Source organism: Poecile atricapillus, chromosome 1, assembly GCF_030490865.1.
Source record: "Poecile atricapillus isolate bPoeAtr1 chromosome 1, bPoeAtr1.hap1, whole genome shotgun sequence".
Lineage (NCBI taxonomy): Eukaryota > Metazoa > Chordata > Aves > Passeriformes > Paridae > Poecile > Poecile atricapillus.
In genome coordinates, this window is record NC_081249.1 from 162,827,859 (window position 1) to 162,847,614 (window position 19,756).

The 19,756-nt window shown below is 36.8% G+C and overlaps 1 protein-coding gene across 5 annotated transcripts in view; it reads left to right on the forward strand.

Annotated features, from left to right (window-relative positions):
* The window catches only part of FLRT2 (fibronectin leucine rich transmembrane protein 2), a 61,331-nt gene extending 48,554 nt beyond the window's left edge, over positions 1 to 12,777 (forward strand). For all 5 annotated transcript variants that reach the window (XM_058850258.1, XM_058850275.1, XM_058850267.1 and 2 more), the window contains exon 2: positions 6,122 to 12,777. In XM_058850258.1, coding sequence (XP_058706241.1) covers positions 6,531 to 8,516 — 1,986 coding nt within the window. In that variant the 5' untranslated portion in view covers positions 6,122 to 6,530 and the 3' untranslated portion in view covers positions 8,517 to 12,777. The remainder of the gene's footprint in view (positions 1 to 6,121) is intronic.
* Positions 12,778 to 19,756: the final 6,979 nt, after the last annotated feature.

Below are 19,756 nucleotides of genomic sequence, written 5' to 3' on the forward strand. Positions count from 1 at the left end.
GCTATTTCAGCTCTGCTTCCTGGACTGCTGCAGCCACTCCAATGATTATGTCTTGTAGTAGGTTCTCTCTCTTGACCTGTTACTGTTTCCTGTTAATGTGTGCAAGGAAAAATCTATTCTACCTGAGCTTTCGCCCCTCAAAAAAATCTTTTTTCCATTATTTATTCTCTTTTCTCTCCCACCCTCGTACATGCCTTCTAATGCCTATGAAGTAATTCCACTCTGTAGCAACCCACAAGTAAAAAAGTCTTGAACTATGAATCTGGGAATAGTGTTTTTACAAGACTACATGAACATTAATTTTCTCAGTAACAAAGTCCTATGCAACTCAGTTTGTCAGGTATGTAACAGTCAAGTCAGCAGTCACAGACAACTTTGAGGACCAAGTATGTGCATGTGTGTGAGGACAGAGAAAGTGGGAAGAAAACAAGTCCCACATTTATTTATTTATTTGTTTATTCGGGGAGAGGAGGTTTCCTGCTGGCTTAGCTCCCTCTCCTGGCAGTCAGGAATTGGGCTGTATCAGTCCTGTTGAACCTGTACACTACCCAGATTTCCAGAGATAGATCTCTTGTTCACTGTAATAGTCTGCCTTTTAAAAAGGGATTTCCTCAAGCCTGCATCCATCTGGGCAGTGTGTCTGCATAATATTTTGTAGGAATGTAGCTAAAAAGAAAAAAAAGACTTGGAGGACCAGAAGGTTACAGAAGAACCAGAAAGAGAAGCATGGCAAATTACGTCTTTACACCCATTGTTGCAAAATGTACCGCTCTCTAAATTTTCTCCTGTCTCCACCAAGGCAGATCCAAATCAATTTCACTTGCATCCTCAGGCTGCCTGATCTGAGGTTTTGAGAATAATTATAAATGCAAATTGAGAAGTAAAACCAGAAACATCCTGATCAGAGTAGAAAAATGCACAAGAGTTCAGATGTGTACATTTGCTGAATCATTTTGCTAACAATATTGCAAAGACAGTAATGCCCTTCTCTGCCAAAATCAGTTCATATAGATTTTGTAGTGTGTGTAACAGTGTACAGAAACACTCCAAGGTTTCTTTCCTTCCCGTACCAGCTACTGATCATTATCCTGCCATCAACACTCACTTTAGAAGAGGGAACCAAGGGTGGTTTCTTCCTCTCTGTCTCATTTTCTTCACCTCTTTTTCTTTCTCCTTACCTCCTCTTCTTACATAATACACACCCATAACTATGAAGCAGCCAGAACAGCAGGCAAAAGGGCTTCCTGTAAAAGTGTTTTGATTCCTTTGGGTCATTTTCCCCATGCCTTTCATGCAGAGATAATAGACTCATATTAGAATTTGAACACAAAGTTCAAATCCAAGTAACTCATAGAGAAATTAGTTCAGCAAACCATCACCCAAGGTTTCTAATCACTTAAAAAAAAAATCAAAAATAAAAATAAACCAAAAAAATGCTCCAAAAAATAAATCACAAATATATTCATTAATGTGTACACTCACAGATATGAACTCATATGGAAAAACGGCATTTGTCAGGTATTATTCTGTAATTTTTCTTGTTACCAGTTGATAGATACACAGGGACATTTTTCTTGAGAACAAGGAAGTCTGTACTAGATTTCATATAAATGGAATTAATTTGTTTTCTGTTTGTCATTCAATTACAGACATAATAGCCTTGTAGTTACTGTATATTATAATTACCTAGAGTAAGATTATGACTTGATTATAACCCTGGTCTTCAGTACAGCCAAGAAAGTTTATGCCAAATGGTTCAGTGCTAAATAAGAGTCACTGACTGGTAATAGTGAAAAGAATAAGTATGACCATTTGGTTTTGGTTTTGCTTTCCTTTCAATTTATGTTTCATGGCAGTCAGGTCCAGATAAACGGATGAACTTCTGGGAAAAGTGGTGCTAAATGATTAGACTATTAGGAAAAAAAAGGCCTTGGATTCCTTTGACCTACTTTTTATTATTTTCAGGATTCCTTGAAAGAAAGAATAGCCAACTATTCTTAATTTTATTATTTCGGAAAAATTTATAGCCTTAATGTAAACCATGTCTAGGCTAATGAAGACAGATAACTTGTCTTTAGGAGCACCTCAAAACTCTGTGCTTATAGGGTTGTAAGTATTTAAATGCAGGCTTGGTTCTGTATGCTATCTTCTCTCTTTATTCTCTTTTATCTTCCCTGAATATCACTAGGTTCTCAGGTAGCCACAGGGACCTTGACTACACATTTGGAAGACTGCAGAATGAAAAATGGTAAAGCTGGTTCCAAGGGCAGCTTTGGAGATTCTTTAGACAGCATAGGCAGAGCCACTGAGGAAATATACCAGTTAGTGAGGTAGGAAGAAGTTCCACAAACAGACTACTAGTGAGTTAATTTTTTTTTCCCCTAGATGCCACAAACTTGTAATTGAACATCATTTTCAGTAATATATTAATTATTTCCTGGCTGTGCACAGCAGGGTAACAAATGCTGGAAGTTGTATGGAGAACTCTGACCAGTAAAGGTACAAATATTAAAAAACTTTCACCTTACCAACTCGCAGCGAGATGTTTCAACCTTTAAAATATCTTTAATTAAAACACCTTATCTTTTATCTAGTACATAAAGTTCTTTTCCAGCTAGCATCAGTTATGCCAAAAGAGAATTTAAACAAGGCAGGTTTAAAAAAAGTCACTGAGATAAAAATGTTGATCAGAAATACATTGTAAGTTATGCAAATAAATATTTTCACTGATTGCAGGAACTACTAAGACAAATTTTCAGACTTGGTCACCTAAAGCATGTGCTATTTTCTCATCTATTTCAATGTGGTTTTCTTAACTTCATTGTATCATTCCTTAAATCCAAATGGGATTTAATATCCTGGCAGCAGTAAGGCAGGAAATGTCTTACACACTTGGAAGACATAACTTGTGTCTAAGGAGGATATAGTGAGAAATAATAGAAATCAAGTGTACATGGGAGGATATGGAAACAAAAATTACCAAATTGGTGATGGACAGATGTGTTATTATTGAGGCATTTGCTTGTTGATTTCTTTAATTTTAAGTTAATTGTGACACTTGACTTTTTTTCTACCTAGATTGGTTTATAGAACTTTTTGACTTCAAATAAAGAAAGTTACTCCCACCTATAGCTTGTCAGTCAAGTCCCAAGATTTACAACCACAATAGTTAAGGAATGCCTTTAATTCCTCCACTTCCAAATTTCTACATCTGAAAAAAGCAGTAAGGTTGAAGAGAGACTCAATTTAGTCTTTGCAGTTATATTGAAAACAGCTTGCTTTAGAAATCCAACATGCCAGGAATGGTCAGGGAAGCTGAGTGACTCTACCTGCCTTCAGTTTTGGCAGTTTACTGAAGGAAAAATTGTTCACACTTTTCTAGCCTTTTGGAATTTACAGACAATGGTTTTCCTTCAAAAAGTTTTATTTTTTTTTTTAATCGAGCAGGTTTCCAACACTTTGATCTTTTTAATGCCTTTAGGGTAGAGATTTCTGACACAGAGACAGAACTCACTTTTGCATTAGGATCCCTGAGATATGCTGAAAAATACAGCAACTGTGAGCCGTATTTTAAGTTAATATTAAGCAGTTGTAAAAGTCTACTGAAGTAAAACCCTTCCCAAAAAAGTTATTTAAATACATTCAGTTTTATCCTTGCATCCTCATTCTTTACCTCTGCCACACCACAGTCAGCCCTGAAGTCATAGGTATCTAGTTAGATATGAACTTGTGCTTTTGCTTAATATGATCAAGACTAGTCCCAAATACATACAATCTGTACTGACTTTTATTTCACCAGTTTATTAAGGACTGACTGTCCAATCAAATCTCTTTTTCTTGTAATAGCTAATGAGAAGTGCTGTGTACTTGACTTAATTTGTTTGAATCATTACTGAAATCTTTAATTCAGGTGCCACATCTACTTATGTGAGATACACTGGAACGAGTACTAGAATGAGGTGAATGCATAAATCTGTTTAAATATGACAGTCCCTTCCTAGGAGATTCCCAGCACACCAGGAACTGCAGCTGCCTGTGCCTGCCTGTTCTCAGCTGGGCTTTCTGTTGTACCCGGGAGTGAAATAAAACCTAATCAGTAGCTGGACTTGCAATCAGAAGCGAGCTTAGTGCGGAGCACTGGATCTGTTAGGAGGTACGGGCTGTCTCTCTCTCTCTGATGATGATGATGGAAAAGTGAGAGAACAACTATCATTACTCTGTGTGGTCCCAGTCATCTCAGAGGATGCTCTGCATATCCATTTTCATTTAAAAAGAGAGTGTCATGACGGATCAGAGCACTGTGATCTAGATGGGAGCCAGGCCATATTAAAGGCGGATAAACCGTCACACTTAGGCTCATGTTAGAATGTAATCCTGTTAAGAGTTTCTTTACAGTATCACGTCATCTGGCATAATTGAAAAGAAATCACTCCTGACTGAAATATGCCTGTGAGAGAGAAAACCATGAACAGTGGTGTACCTAATCATACTGTTTCTATAAAAGGACAATACACAGTATGGGCTATATTACAGTATTACGCTTGCATACCTTTAAAATTTGCATTCATAATGATAAACAGGATTTTTCAGGGTGTCACTTTTTTATCTCCTGCTGTTTGAACCTTGAGGCTGATACCTGATGGTGCTCTAAATAAATGCAGTAATCTACAGGTACAAGGTTGAAGGGTTATAAAAATTTGACTCCTAAGGGTGCTCTCTACAATACCAGTCCATAGGATTCCCAGAAGTAGCATCAGGGACATGTTATAAACTGTACAGCATTTTCAGAAGAACAAGGTTTTATGGATAACCAAAGTAAGTTTCTTTCTGAATGACCTGGATGTTCTTAAATTGTTTGAATAAATATAATAATAAAAAAAAAAATCACCATTTTGAAACAGTATTTTTTTACTAAAATTCCATTTTCTTGGAATCCCAGCCTGAGTTTTGATCTGGATAAAGAAAACTTGGTAAATTACCATGCCCTGGGATCTGCACATTTTGTACTTGTCAAGGTTGATATCCATCATTAGGTCCAACTATGTATAATGTGGGAGTGGGGGGGAAGGGCACAACAATTGTTGGAAACAGCATTTAACAAGACAACATCAAACAACACAGTACCTTTCATAGCATGCTTTAAAGAGTGAGAACGTTTGGTTATAGATCTGAATAATAAATAGTAGCTGTGAACATAAAAAGCATGCTTACAAGCTGAAAATGCACATTAAGGAACTTAACTGTACTAAAGCTAACGCGCTTGTTTATGTAGCCATTCACAGATAACTGTGTAGCAAAATTAAAAGCCATATCTAACCTTTATGGTTTCAAAGGAAGCGTTTTGCAAAACTGCCATAGTCTGAGCTGATATCCTAAAACAAAAACTTAGCAGATGTGAGCCTGTTTCATTTAGTGGAAAGCAAGTTGTGAAGTCCATTGACAGCACAGTTCACATCAGAACCAATATCAAGATGACAGTTTTAGCAAATACATGTCTTACCCCAGGGTATCTTACATTTGTGGACTACCATGCTTATTTTAAGGACTCTCCCCAAAAGTCTCTATTATCATTTTTTTCCGCATTAATTTGGGGGATATATGTAATGGTATTACAGAAATAGAAGCAGAATATTCCAGAGTCTGGTAGAAAATGAAAAAACCATAGAGCGTGATTTAATAATACAGCCTAGAGTCTACTCTGTCAGGCATCAGTGAATAGCAGTCATTGAAGTCAGTGGTTCCGCAGAAGAGAAATAATTACCTGACCAAAAAATTTCCGGCTAAATGGTTTTGGTTTTGGGTTGTTTTAAGTTCTAGAATTTTAAACAGACTGTGAGAGGACAAAGTATGTAGGTATAGTATGCAAATGGAAGTAATAGATCTAGCCTTCACTGAAGTCACTGAAAGTCCTTCAGTCATTGCAATGACTTTGCATCAAATCTATTTCAAGACTATTTAACAGTAATATTAAGCTAATGTTTAATATTAATGTCTTTTCTCCCCATTTTTTCCCCAGAAATCCATAAAGAGCTCAGCCTTAGAATAGTCTTCTAATAGGTTTGATCTTCCCTATTAAACATTTCATGCTATTCAGCTTTTTCTTTTCTCTTTCCTTTTACAGGCAGGCCAGATCTGGCAGATAGCGGATATGAGGACTTTTCTGACTTCAGAAAGCTGACAGAAACCAACAGACTTCAGTGAAATACCCCTCCAAGCACAGAGACTTATGGTAGCTTTAAAGTAACCTGATGTTCATCTGCAAAGACATGGCTATTGGTACCTTCAGCACACATGGAGGAAGGCAACAAACATTGTAACCTGGCTAATAAGACTCTGTTTTCTTTATCAAAAGTAGGAGGTAGGCCAATTATAAAAGGATTATTTCATGCTTAGCCTCCAGGACTTTAACTCTGGCCTGAACACTGGACATAAATAGAAGCCAACTTTAATGACCTGAGATTTTGTTACCTGTCCGTTAGTATCGTTATCAGTTCTTAAACACTCTGGTACTTTATTTCTTTAAAGTAGAAATGGGTTTGTGGACTAAAATGTTGCCCACAGATTGGGCTCTTCTCATGAAATCATGGCTTATCTTTTCCCTGGGGCTCTACATACAGGTCTCCAAAACTTTGGCCTGCCCAAAAGTTTGCCGCTGTGACAGAAACTTTGTCTACTGTAATGAACGAAGCTTGACCTCAGTGCCTCTTGGGATACCGGAGGGTGTAACCGTCCTCTACCTCCATAATAACCAAATTAATAATGCTGGATTTCCTGCAGAGTTGCACAATGTCCAGTCTGTGCACACAGTCTACCTGTATGGCAATCAGTTGGATGAATTCCCCATGAACCTGCCCAAAAATGTCAGGGTTCTCCACCTGCAGGAAAACAACATTCAGACCATTTCACGTGCTGCTCTTGCTCAGCTTTTGAAGCTGGAAGAACTGCACCTGGATGACAACTCCATCTCCACTGTTGGCGTTGAGGATGGGGCGTTCCAGGAAGCCATCAGCCTCAAGCTTCTGTTCTTGTCCAAGAATCACTTAAGCAGTGTGCCAGTAGGCCTTCCGCTGGACTTACAAGAACTTCGTGTAGATGAAAACCGAATTGCTGTCATTTCAGACCTGGCCTTCCAGAATCTTACAAGTCTGGAGCGTCTGATTGTGGATGGCAATCTCCTTACTAATAAAGGCATAGCTGAAGGCACCTTTAGCCACCTCTCCAAGCTCAAGGAGTTCTCAATAGTTCGGAATTCACTGACTTACCCTCCTCCCGATCTTCCAGGTACACATCTGCTAAGACTCTACTTGCAGGACAACCAGATAACCCATATACCGCTTACAGCCTTTTCAAACCTCCACAAACTGGAACGTCTTGATATTTCCAACAATCAACTTCGGATGTTGGCAAAGGGAGTATTTGATAATCTCCATAACCTGAGACAGCTCACTGTAAGGAATAATCCCTGGTTATGTGACTGCAGTATTAAGTGGGTCACCGAATGGCTCAAATTTATTCCTGCTTCCATCAATGTACGGGGTTTTATGTGCCAGGGACCAGAGCAGGTCCGAGGTATGGCAGTCAGGGAGCTCAATATGAATATGTTGTCATGCCCCACCACCACCCCTGGTCTGCCACTCATCATCACCCCAGTCCCAGCTACAACCCTGCCAACTACATTAGTTCCCAGCTCATCATTTCCTTCCTCAAGTAGTAAATATAACCCTCTCACTCCCATCATAGCCACACTCCCCACTGTGCCTGACAGGGAGGACAGAGAAAGGGTGACGCCTCCTTTGTCTGAATGGATTCAGCTCTCCATCCATTTTGTGAATGACACTTGCATCCAAGTCAACTGGATGTCCCTTTTTACCGTGATGGCATATAAACTCACGTGGGTTAAAATGGGCCATAGTCTGGTAGGAGGAATTGTTCATGAACGAATAATCAGCGGTGAGAAGCAGCAATCAAGCTTGGTAAATCTGGAACCCAAATCCACTTACCGGATTTGTTTGGTTCCACTGGATACTTACAACAACTACCGAACTGGAGAAGACACAGTCTGTTCAGAAGCCACAACCAAGGCTTCCTTTTTGAATGGCAGCAACATCCCTTCCAGCCATGAGCAGACAACTTCTCAGAACCTAGGCTCCCCATTTCTGCTGGCAGGGCTGATTGGGGGTGCAGTGATATTTGTCCTCGTGGTCTTGCTCAGCATTTTTTGCTGGCACATGCACAAAAAAGGTCGCTACACCTCCCAGAAGTGGAAATATAACCGGGGCCGTCGGAAAGATGACTACTGTGAGGCAGGGACCAAGAAGGACAACTCCATCCTGGAGATGACGGAAACCAGCTTCCAGATTGTCTCCTTAAATAACGATCAGCTCCTTAAAGGAGATTTCAGACTGCAGCCCATTTATACCCCAAACGGGGGCATTAACTACACAGACTGCCACATCCCCAACAACATGCGATACTGCAACAGCAACGTCTCAGACCTGGAGCACTGTCATACGTGATAGTGAGGGAGCATGGGGGTCTCTAGGACAAGGAGAAAAAACTCTAGAAAAAATAAGCCCCCCGAGAATAATGAAAAAAAAAATTACATTTGATAAATGTTACACAGATGCATTTATGCATTTGAATACTCTGTAATTTATACGGTGTACTATATAATGGGATTTAAAAAAAAGTGCTATCTTTTCTATTTCAAGTTAATTGCAAATGGTTTTGTAACTCTTTGCTTTTTAAATCTTTAAAAAAATATTGCTGAGTACTGTACAGGGTTGTACAATAAGAACCCAATGTCATGGCAAAGGAAAGAATGAGTCATTCTTCAAACATTAACCACTTTGCTGTCGAAGCAGTCTGAGGGATGTTAAGTTTCTAGGTGTCCTGGAATACAGGAAAATAAGTGCATATTAAAACAGGGTCACTAGGAACAGACAAAAGTAATTCAGATAAAATGGGCACAACCCTTCTGACTTGAACCCAGCAGTTGCTGTTGAGATTCAAACAATTGGAAACACATCCGTTCCTCTTTGTCAGTTCTGCACCTCTCACCTCCAACTGAACGCTGGAGTTCGGAGCGCTGCCAAAAAAGCTACTTTCTTGTTTGATTAGTTTCCTTTCAATCTACTTGGAATAGGAAGCGTGGAAAGAGCTCAGTGTCAAACTCAAAGTGACCTTGACTCCTATTTGCAAAAGTTCCTCCGAAAATTTCCCCAGCGCTAGATACTTTATCTTAGAAACTGTTCGTGCTTTTTATTAGGATTTCTAAGCTTAAGGCATTCTCTGACCCTTCTCAGTGGGAGGTGAAAGCTATGTAACAGTGTGTAACAGAGGGCTGTCATTAAGTTGCACCTCTTAATGCATCAGCATTTGTTGACATAGCATGTTCAGGTAAAGCCAGAGTGAGGGAAATTCTGAGTGCTCCAAGCTCTGCAGTATTCATGTACACATTCATGTAATTTGAAATTTAAAAGTGCGCATAGATGAGAACATGCTGCAAAATATAATGGCAATGGAAAGGTTTTGCTAATAATTTGTATAGTTCAAGCTTCGTTTCACTTAACGGTCTGAGTTATCTTCATTATAGAGAAATAAGTGGGAAAAAAATAACAAAAAGAGAAAGCAAACAAGAAATATATTGTCAAAAAATTATTTAGTACTGGAAAGACCCCCAGGGCTATAATGAACTGAAATATGTTCAGTGGGGAAAATCATGTACAAATCTTGGTGAGTTTTGTTTGTTTGTTTGTTTTGCTTTTTTTCCTTCCCAATTAAAGTATACAGAGACTGATGTTAGCTAAGCATTTGATTGACTGGGGAATTTTGAGAACACAGGTACACAGTGTCCCTCTGAATTGCCCTTCTTTTACCTTAAGCATTTTCAAGTTTCCCATAATGATTCTGCTTCACAAGCAGTAGGTGGGTTTAGAATTTGATTTTTTATACCCTCAGATTCTTTATTTGGAATACCTTCTCAGTCCTTGAGCTTTACATGCACTATTGCAAAACACAATGTTTGTATTAAAATCATAATGCAGCTCTCAAAATTATGTAACGTTTCAGCCACTCTGCTAAGTCAATGACTGCCAAGAACTGTAGTGGAATCTAATGTTTTTTTTGGGGAGGGGGTGGGAATTCAGTTTGCTTTTTTAATGTAGCTAATTTTCTCCTGAGTTTGGGGACAAGCTAAAGCTACATTACAGTGGAAAAAGAAAAAGAAAAAAGATAGATACAAAACTTCCCTGAGGTAGTAGTGAACCAAAGAGAAAGTTTTACAGTGATCACTTAGGGATAGACAGAAAGTTGCTGCATGTGGATTGGAAATAAAGGCTGAAGCACTTTCACAGTTGAATGCTTAGATGTTTTCACTTTATGAAGCTCCTTATGATGGAAGAGATGGTTTTAATCCTTTCTGTCTCTCATTTCACTCAACCTATTCTTGAAACTCAGCAGTATATAAGCATGTAATTTTTGCAATTCAAATCACATGATAACACTAATTTTCTGCAAAGTTATGATCGATGACAAAGTATGACCATTTTTGTAAGGAACCACATCCTCCCACCAACAACTTTAAAAATCACATTTTGAAATTCCACTCTATATTCTATATATTTGCTATTTTCACCAGCTATAGCAGGTATTCTAAGCAGCCTGTGTGGCTACTGTAATATTTTAGTCACTAAAATTTTGCTGATTAAAAGTTTACCATATGTTTTCAAATGACATAATTCTAGGTAGGAATGTCTATGCAAAGTGTAGGGTTTTTTCTGTGATCTGTTTACTGAAGATGATCGTAAGGTTGATACTTTAGAGCTTTGGTTCTTGGTTTTGGTTTTTTTTGTTGGTTTTTTTTTTTGTTTTTTTGTTTTTGTTTAACATATTTTAGGTGTAACAGTTCAAAAGACAAGCAGCAAATAGTTGTGCTCCTGATGCTTCTGTTGCATGTTGGAGTTTGCTTGATGTTAAGCAGAGCCAGTAATTCCCATTGGGTGTGGACATAGTATTTAATTTCAATGAAATAACTGGTTGTACATTTGGTTTCAAAAGGCCTCCTTGGCCATGCTTCTAGTGTTTTGTACTTCAATGACTGATGCAGGAGGAATCTTCAGTTCTGGACATCAGCGTACCATAGGCACCTTATTTGTAGCAATTGACTTAATTCAGGGAGTTTGGTCTGTACTGCAGGTGAATGATCCACAAGCCCAACCTGATGACAACAAATCTGGTTACTTACCAAAGAGGGTGAAAGCAGAAGGCATTTACAAACTGTTCATTTTGATTTTGAATGATGAAACACATATATATATATTTATATATATGTAGTCTATGACTCACCTTGATCAAAAATTGCAATGATATTAAAGATAGCATATTTTATGCTTCCTTTCAGTATGAAGAAAAATATATCAATTTGTATGGGATAAAAGATTCTTTACTATAAAGACTCTTCTGAAAAAGCATAGCAAGCGCCTTATACTGAAATTTGTGTATAGAGCAGGGAATATTATCTAAAAAAATTTGGAGTTGTAGGCAACTGAAGTGTCATATGTGTCATTTGAAGAATGATTCTCCCAAATTAATTGCTCCTTAGCTCCAAAATGTATTTGGCAATGTATTTCAACCTACCATAGAATTAGAGATTTCTGAAAGTGACAGTCACACAAACACCTGAGATTTCATTTCAGTTCCAACCTAGATAAGCATTTAGTGAGCAAATTTCACTAGGTAAAGTATGTGGGAAAAGTCAGAGTTAAAAATGGACAATGATATTTTTGAAATTTAAAGTTTAAGATTAGTATCTTTTTCCTTGGGCTTTGTAAAAATTGGGTGATCTTCACTTAGTACAAATATCTGACCACATATAATAACTAAAGGCTATAGAGCAGAAGTGCCAAATATGTGCATGTACAACTCACTCAAAATGTTCACTTTTAAGTCCAGATTTGATCAAGTTCATTGGATCTGGGGACAAGTTATTTTTTTCAGAAAAAAATCTCACCCGTCTTCCATTGTGTAGTGCTCATAGTTGACACAGATGTGCAGAAAGACTGGTGAGTAGAATAAAACAAGCAATGAAGTGAAATTGTGTTAAAGAAGTATCATGACACTGCTGTTCCCAGTGCTTGGGTTCCTTCTAAAGACATATTTATTTACAAAGAGGTCCTTATTTTCATGGATTCTGACATTTTAATAAGTGTTCCTTGCATGTGGCTTGCTGGCAGAAACAAACACCTGATTAGTGCATGGACTTCATGTTAACAGGTTCTTATTGGAATATTATTACTGAATTTCTTTATAAGAATATTTAGGGAATAAGCTACTTTGAACTGAGAATATATTAGCAGTTTTCCCTGTAAGCCAATAAAGGACTACAGTGAATATCATGTAAAACAGAAAAAATGAAGTAGCATATGAAAATTGCTACTAGAGTAGTTCAGCTATATTTTTCTCTGAATCATTTTCCTTTTTTCATGAGAGCAAGTTTCTCCCTCTGAAAAATTAATTCATTTCAATTTTTCAAACAAAAGAACTTCATGCATATTGATATTATTGTTTTAAGGGTTTACATAAGGCACTTTATTAATGGCATTGAAGTGAAAGTTCAGTCTCAGCTTTTGACAGTAAAGTGGTTAATTCCCATTGAATTCTACATTTATAGTACTTCTTCACCTTAAATTTAACATGGAGATATTAAAGTTTTTTTTTCTTTAGACCATGAGAATAATGGTTTTACACATGACTTGTCTTTACAGCTCAGTGGAAAAACAAAACAGAAGTGAGTGCCAAAACCAAAAGTTGCTGGCTCTGAACCTCATCAAATCCTGCCTGATGCTCTCTTCTAAACACAGAGATAATCCTAGGAAGCTGATGATTACTCCTTCCCTGAACTCTATTGAACAGGGCACTTTGTATCCCACATGATACTACAGGCAATATTGAAGCATTTGGCATTAAACTTTTGTACAGCAGAGAATGTTTTGCTCTTTAAAAGGACGCTGGCTAGTAGTCCATATGGAAAACTAGCACAGAAGAGATTTGGCAACCTTTAATTACACTGGGGCTCTGTGGAAATGTGCCTCGTGAGAGCTGAATTCTGATCCTCTCAGAAACAGATAAGCTACTAAACAAATTTTTATCATGAGTTGATCCCAAATATCTGAAGATGGTCTTTCATGAAATTGATTTTAGCTAAGATATGCACACTTGATTCTGTTCTGTGTTTGGTATACTTTCTATCTTTAACATGGAAAAATAGATGGTTTGAAGTCTGCGTTATCTGTTTTCTGCAATCTGCCATGTTGCACGCATTGTTAACTTCAAAACCTCACTATACACTATATATTATCTTGTTGACATATTCAGTAAAGAGTTATTTAAAAAAATACAACAATCTTACTGTATTTATATGAGCAAGTTAATTAAAATAAGGATGTGGGTATCTGAAAGGGACAAAAAATATCAATATTTTGTACTTTCATTCATGGAGATATTTTCAGATGTTCTACTGAAACTTCTGTCTGTTCAATCCTCTCTTCATTTTCTAAAAGACAAATATCTTCTGTCTCTCAAAGAGTTAAATAATTTTTTACCTCAGTTTCTCAGATTTAATCTTATCTTTAAAAAGTTATCTCTTTCTAATATGCATACAGAAAAGCAATGTAAAACGAGAACAAACTGTACTCCAGTGTTTGCAGTTAATAGGTACACTTCAGGAGCTACATGCCTATAAAATATATATATATGTGGAAACTGTGACTCATTATATGCATAGCCATTTGATAAATGTGTTTGACATTCATCCATGACAATCATGAAACTGTTTTTTTAATTATTATTATATATTTAATCTGTTTCCTTGACATGAAATATGATCTTTTTTCCAATTCTCCCTTCAAAATTGTTCTTGAATTTTCAGAATGCACAACATTCATACATAAGCCTTAATAAATTTTTGTATAAAGCAAATCTTATACATAGCATATATGGTAATATATACTATATATAAAGAGATGGCTTAGCTACTTAGAAATGGAAATGACCCCTCTTCTACTTCGATATACAAGAACTAATTTTTTGCTTTAACAGAAAGTGAAATGCTCAATGTTGCAAGCTATGTTATTTCAAAGCTTAGAAATTTAATATTGCTGAGTGTCACAGTTCCTCAACAAATTATCTTAGACTCTTTCTTAACCCCGAGTATCATGTAAAACCGAGGGCTGGTGTGCAATACATCCACACCTAGTTCTGCCTCTTTTTCCCTGTAAAGTCCTGCCTCCCCTCATTTGATGTTTCTGCAGGAGCACATTAGACTCTGGCAACTAAACCTGCTTACCACAGGAGGGACAAGACATAATGAAAATGACAAACGCCTGCCATCAGTTGTGTATTTCTGACAATGAGGGCATCATCATTTTCAATTGACAATATTTGCTGTTAAAAAAAAAGAGTTGACAACCACTGACTTCATCAGGTAATCTTTTAATAACTCAAAATTATTTATTGTAGAAAAAAGGCTTTATTTTTAATACTTCTAAGTTCAGTTACCTGGACTTGTTTATACATGTACAATTGTGTATAAATTTCTTGTGTATAGAGGATTTAGCTACAAAGATTTCTCAAAGAAAGCACACGGAGGAGTATATTTCATTATTGTTCAATCAAAAATTTTAATATTCCAGTTTAAAAAGAGTTCTTCTGTTGAAGAAGAGTTACAGTACCACATAGAGAAACTGCATTCCACCATTAAAGTATGTAACAAATATTCTGATTCTACTTGAAATGCCACTGTCAACATGGATATTCAAAGGCTGAAACTAAAAATTACTAAATACTTCCATTACACACAGAGAGACTTGGTGAAATTTTTAGCAATAACTTTCATTCCTAGAAGGAAATTAGCACATTTTTATGGTGAAATCCTGACTCCACTGATTTCAACTATAAATCGCAATAATATATCACAGAACGATTATTAAAAACATGCATTATGACACATATGTCACACTATGTATCCCCAAATGAAATACATCAGCTGAATAAGGCAGAAGGCCTAGGTCTCTCTCATGAAGAGCTGGGAAAGTTGTGAAAAAGACTGTGCAGAAAATGAGTGGGGAGATAAGTATGTGCTGGGCAACATTGGCCAATATAAAGCCATGGAAGATAAGGGCATTTAAAGCCACAAATGGTCCAGTGAGCATAGCAAGAATGTTCTTTATTCACATAAATACATATTTTTTCTTATAATCTCATATTTTGGCTAAACTGTGACTGAAAAATACATGCATGAATATTAAGAAAGAAAAAAGAGAAGAAGAAAGAAAGGGAGAGTGTTGGTTTGACTAGAAAGTCAAACAATTTAAATGACTGTCTTATAATCCTGACCTCATATATTTCCACAAGCTGCTGTGGGCATTCACAGGTCAGGAGCCAATGCATAATTCGTTGCTCTCTGACTTACAATGAAAATGCTAGGAATTTCTCCCCATTTAGGAAACCTGTTAAGAAAATTCTAGAGTTGATGTGAAGTCAAGTTCTGCAGTATATGCTGATGTGAACAATGACATTTATTCAAGCAGGGCATTAGCATGTGTTTGTGCGAACTGCAGAAGCAAGGCATACACAGTATTTGATTTTCAAGAAAACACTACACCTGACAAGAAGCACGTATGAGTTATCAAGAATAGATGATTTAGAAAAATAGACAAGTAGAAACCTGAGTAAGGGGAGATACTCATTATATATATAATATATAATAGTATACAGTTAAGTACTTTAGACAGTTAAAAAAAGGGGTTCATAAAAGTATTGAAGCTTTTTATATTTCCCATCCCTAGGAGCATAAATTCCATTTCCAGTTTACAAGAAATTTGTTCAGACAGCTTTTCACTTACATCTTCGTTGGAGGTTAGTTTTGAAGCTAGTGTTTTTTGTTGTTTTTTCTAAAAAATTGGTCATGATGTTTATTTGAAGTCTTGGCATACACTGATTTATTTTCTTGGCTATGAAGAATTTGAGGAATAGACTACTTTGTGTGCAATACTTGCTTTCATGGGAAATAAGTATATGTCTAGAGCTTTCTGATTTTGTAATTTAACTTTTCCCTTTTGTAATTTAACTTTACAAAAATTGAGCAAATTTGAAGTAGAGTAAATTTAAACTATTTCCTGCTGTCATTACAGCAGTGGTTAGACTGTATTCTTTCTAACAGAAGACAAAATTTAAAAATACTGTTAAGAAAAATTATCTTATGGAATTTTGATACAATTTTCAGTTGAATTAATTACTTTTCAACATTTAATTGCAATACTCATGCTGAGAACTTGAGCTAGAAACACTGAGTAAACTCAGGTTTGCGGTTATAGGAACTTTAGGTTCATAGGTTCAGTTTTACAGATGATTATTAGCAGCTGCACAAAGAGAAGGGAACAAAGGTTTCTTCTTCCTTACTCAAGTATCAGATTCCTTTCTGTAGTGATCAAGGAGGAAACACAGCTACTTCACAGAGATCTCCCTCAAGAAACGAGGTGGCCAGAACAGAAGGAAAACACATGCAGTCACGGCATTTCTCTTTGATGACTACAGAAGCTGGCAGACGTAGAGCTGAATCATATTATAAGGGATGCAGCAAACTACAGGTGTTCTGCATCATTAAATAGGACATTTGTTTTGTCCAGGACCCTACTGAGGTGCCTTCACTGAGCTTCGTGTTCTTGGAGGGCTTGTGTCAAAAGGCAAAACTCATGCCCATAAAAACAAGGAAGGATCTGGGTTTTACTTTGTTTTGTGGGTATTTAATTACTCTTTCTTGTAAGTTCTGGAGTGCCAGCTACACCACGTGGTTCAAGGAGTGTGCAACAAGGCAGGTTTGTATGGTCACATTTTTGATGACTTTCCTTTTATCAATGCAAATATTAGTGAGGTCCATGCAGGCAAGATTCCAATCCACAGCAGATGTGATCATTGTGTTAACCATCAGATCAGACACTACTTTCAGTTTAGATGTCTATTACTTTTCTCCCTTATCTCTTGTCAAATTATATTTTTTTCTTAATGCCTGAAACTAAGCAGTTTGTACTATTGCTTGTCATAGAAATCTTGCCAATACAGTGAACCATTTGTCATGAAGTAATGATCTTCTACTGTGATATCAATTCAGTTTATATCCAGACTATAAAAAATCCAGAGGCACCAATCTTACAATTTCTGTTGCTTTCTGCCTCATTTCCTCTACGTCACACCAACGTTCTCTAGCATGATTACCTTAGAGGGCAGATTGCTGCTTGATGCCTCACATGGTTATCTGATTTATTAGGGTTTACATTTAAGATTAAAACAAGAAAAACAAAGCTATTTTCTGATTGCCTGCATCTTTGGGCTGCTCTAGTAGTATTTTACTCTGTAAAATAGTAATTTACTCTGTACCTGTCCACTGCACTATTAGTTTCTCACCATTTTACGCACACATAAGACACACACACACATAAACATATTCACAGTCATGCTGTATTTATAAATTTTTTTGTGTTTACATATATTCAAATATTCATATATACAAATATATAGACATATGGTATGTATATCTGTATTATAAATATGGATGTGAGTCCATTACGGATCTTTTGCTCTGGACTTATGCATCAATTCAGTTCCACGTTAGATTGTTCAAGGGAGTAAAGAGGTAGAATAGCATGATTTTTTTTTTTTTTTAAGAACTGTAATGTCAGTATTAATAAGAGCATGTTTTCAGTAATTTATCTGCTTTGACAGCCTATGCACTAAAACTTGAAAATTACAGAGAAGATTATCCCAGCTACTGGAAGCAGATAGTATGCACCTTTTGGAATACACTTGGGAATGCTCATAGCACATCTGAGGAATCAGTTTATAGCAGGACTGTTCTGTGTGGTCATGAAATAAAGTGTAGACAGAGGAGAAAGTGAGAGAAGGCCGTATGAAACTGAAACCCAGTATGGACCATAAGGGATAAATTCAGATATTTCTACATAATTAGCCTTACTGTCAACTTTCTTTGTAATTATTTTTCTCTGTGGTTTATATTTCCTTCCCTCTCTTTTAAATCACTCTTCACATTCTGCTTCATAAGAACCTGATTTTTCATACAGGATTTTTTGGAATGCCCCAAAAGAGCACTTGTCTTATACATGAGCAAATGTATTTGTGTTTAGCAGCCCAAGTGGGCAGCGTTCATTGCCACTCATCCTCCTCAAGTCATTAATGTAACTCTTTGAAAAAGACCTTTCTGAGATGAGCCAAACAGCCAGTGTTTGCCCTTACAGGCAAAGTTAGAAATTTGGTGGGTAATGTTCTTTTAGTGTTTTACTTTGGACTAATAGGAAATGAATTGATATAAGTAGTGAAGTTCCTACTAGTTTAGGAAGTTCCACTAACAGACTACTCTGAACATCAAAGTTTCTTTTAGTATTTGGAGCAGGGGTGGAGAGAGAGAGATAGATTTGAAAGACAGAAATCCTGCTAATAAAAATATATTTAAAAAAAATATGGGCCAAAATATAAGAGTTCTGTTCAGACCTAGAGTACCAAACAACTGTGATAAATACAACGTAAAAATTTCTTCTATTTTTTCTCTAATTGTGGGGTTCATTTAGAGTTGCTTCTTATTTTAAATGACTAAATTAGTACACCATTAAAAAATCCTTGCCTGGGTTGAGAAAAATTCTTTGTTTCATACATTTTCTATTCAAAATTTGAATTTTCTTTTTCCGTTTTCTTCCCCAAAGAAACTACTGTCTGCTCTGTTGCAGTAAATTTGGGAAGCTGCATGCTTATAGGTTAAAACAAAGTATCACAGTACACATTCCTCTACCTTGCTATAGAAGATAACATTTAGAAGAACGTATAGAACATATAGAAGAACATTTCTTCAAGCCCTAATAATCCAACAAACAGTTGGATCAGGAGAAAACATTTAACAATGTTTGAAAGACTGATGTTAATTTGAAGCAGTAGAAAAATTCACTGTCAGATGAATGCTTTCTTCGCATTAATTCTAAAAAGATGACGTACTCATTTGAATTTAGATTTAGACAGCTGATGAAGGATAAGTGAAATAATCATAGGAAATAATGAAGTTACGAGTAAAACACTAACAGCATTAGTTTAGTGCAGTGTATGATATGCCTGAAATAACATGAATTTCCTCAAGTTATAATTTACTTCTTGCTGCAAAATGCAGTTCTGCTTTCTAATGAACACTATGACCTTCAAAATGTTTTGATCAGCATATTTCTAGTAATTATTCAAAAATCGTGTTTCAGAAGCCATCCTTCAGAAAGGTTTTTAGCCATGCTAAATACTCTGGTGTTTCAACTGCTTCCCTTGCTAATGCTCTGTTGGATTTGCTTGCAGGTTTTTTCCTTTTGTTTTTCCTGCTTGACTGCCCTGGCTGGAGCCAATCACGTGAAGCATATGCCATTTTGCCATGTGCAGGTTTTTCTCAGGGCAGCAGGACAAGAGGGAAGAGGCAAATTATGACAGATCCTTTCAGCCCTCTGATGGTGACCCACAAGGAGTTTGCCACTCAGTGTCCCCCGCACAGCTGCCTGAGAGCCCTCAGCAGGTGCTGTGAAGGGGAGGATGCCAACGGTGTGATGGATGATCATCACGGCTGTCACCTCTCCTCAGCATCACACTGCCTGCCCTGTGCCTCTGCAGCACCCAGTCTAACACACATGCACCAGCAAATGGCTCCCTGCTGAATCACCTC